This window comes from Haliaeetus leucocephalus, unplaced genomic scaffold (genome assembly GCF_000737465.1).
Source record: "Haliaeetus leucocephalus isolate CR32 unplaced genomic scaffold, Haliaeetus_leucocephalus-4.0 Scaffold162, whole genome shotgun sequence".
Taxonomy (NCBI): domain Eukaryota; kingdom Metazoa; phylum Chordata; class Aves; order Accipitriformes; family Accipitridae; genus Haliaeetus; species Haliaeetus leucocephalus.
In genome coordinates, this window is record NW_010972598.1 from 14,787,830 (window position 1) to 14,788,261 (window position 432).

The 432-nt window shown below is 75.5% G+C and overlaps 1 protein-coding gene across 1 annotated transcript in view; it reads left to right on the plus strand.

Moving 5' to 3' along the window:
• The first annotated feature begins 130 nt into the window (after positions 1–130).
• Positions 131–432, plus strand: part of ANKRD39 (ankyrin repeat domain 39) — a 2,864-nt gene continuing 2,562 nt past the window's right edge. Inside the window, exon 1 of the mRNA XM_010563019.1 lies at positions 131–325. Coding sequence (XP_010561321.1) covers positions 131–325 — 195 coding nt within the window. The remainder of the gene's footprint in view (positions 326–432) is intronic.

The following is a 432-nucleotide window of genomic DNA, read 5'->3' on the forward strand; positions in this document are numbered from 1 at the left end:
CCCCCCCCCGGGCCCCGGCCGGCCCCCCGCCGCGGGGACCCCAGTGCCGGCACCCACCGTGGGGACCACCGCCTCGGCGCCAGCACCCGACTTGGGGCTGCGGCGCGGGCGCCGGCACCCGTTGGCGGGGATGCCGGTGCCGGCACCCATCTTGGGGACGGGACTGCCGCCCCAGTGCCAGTACCCGTTTTGGGGACTGCCACCCCGGCACCCGCCTTGGGGCCGTGGCACCGGCACCACATCACACGTTTGGGGCACCGGCAACCCGTCTTCGGCACTGGAGCTGCTCTTGGTCACCGCATCCGCCTTCGGTACCATGTCCTGGGCAAGGGATCGACCTCGGGGACTGCCACCGGCCTTGGGGACCACTGAGCCCCCCACCCAGGCACCACCGAGCCCCCCCCACCTGCCCCCAGGCACCGCGTCCTGCCC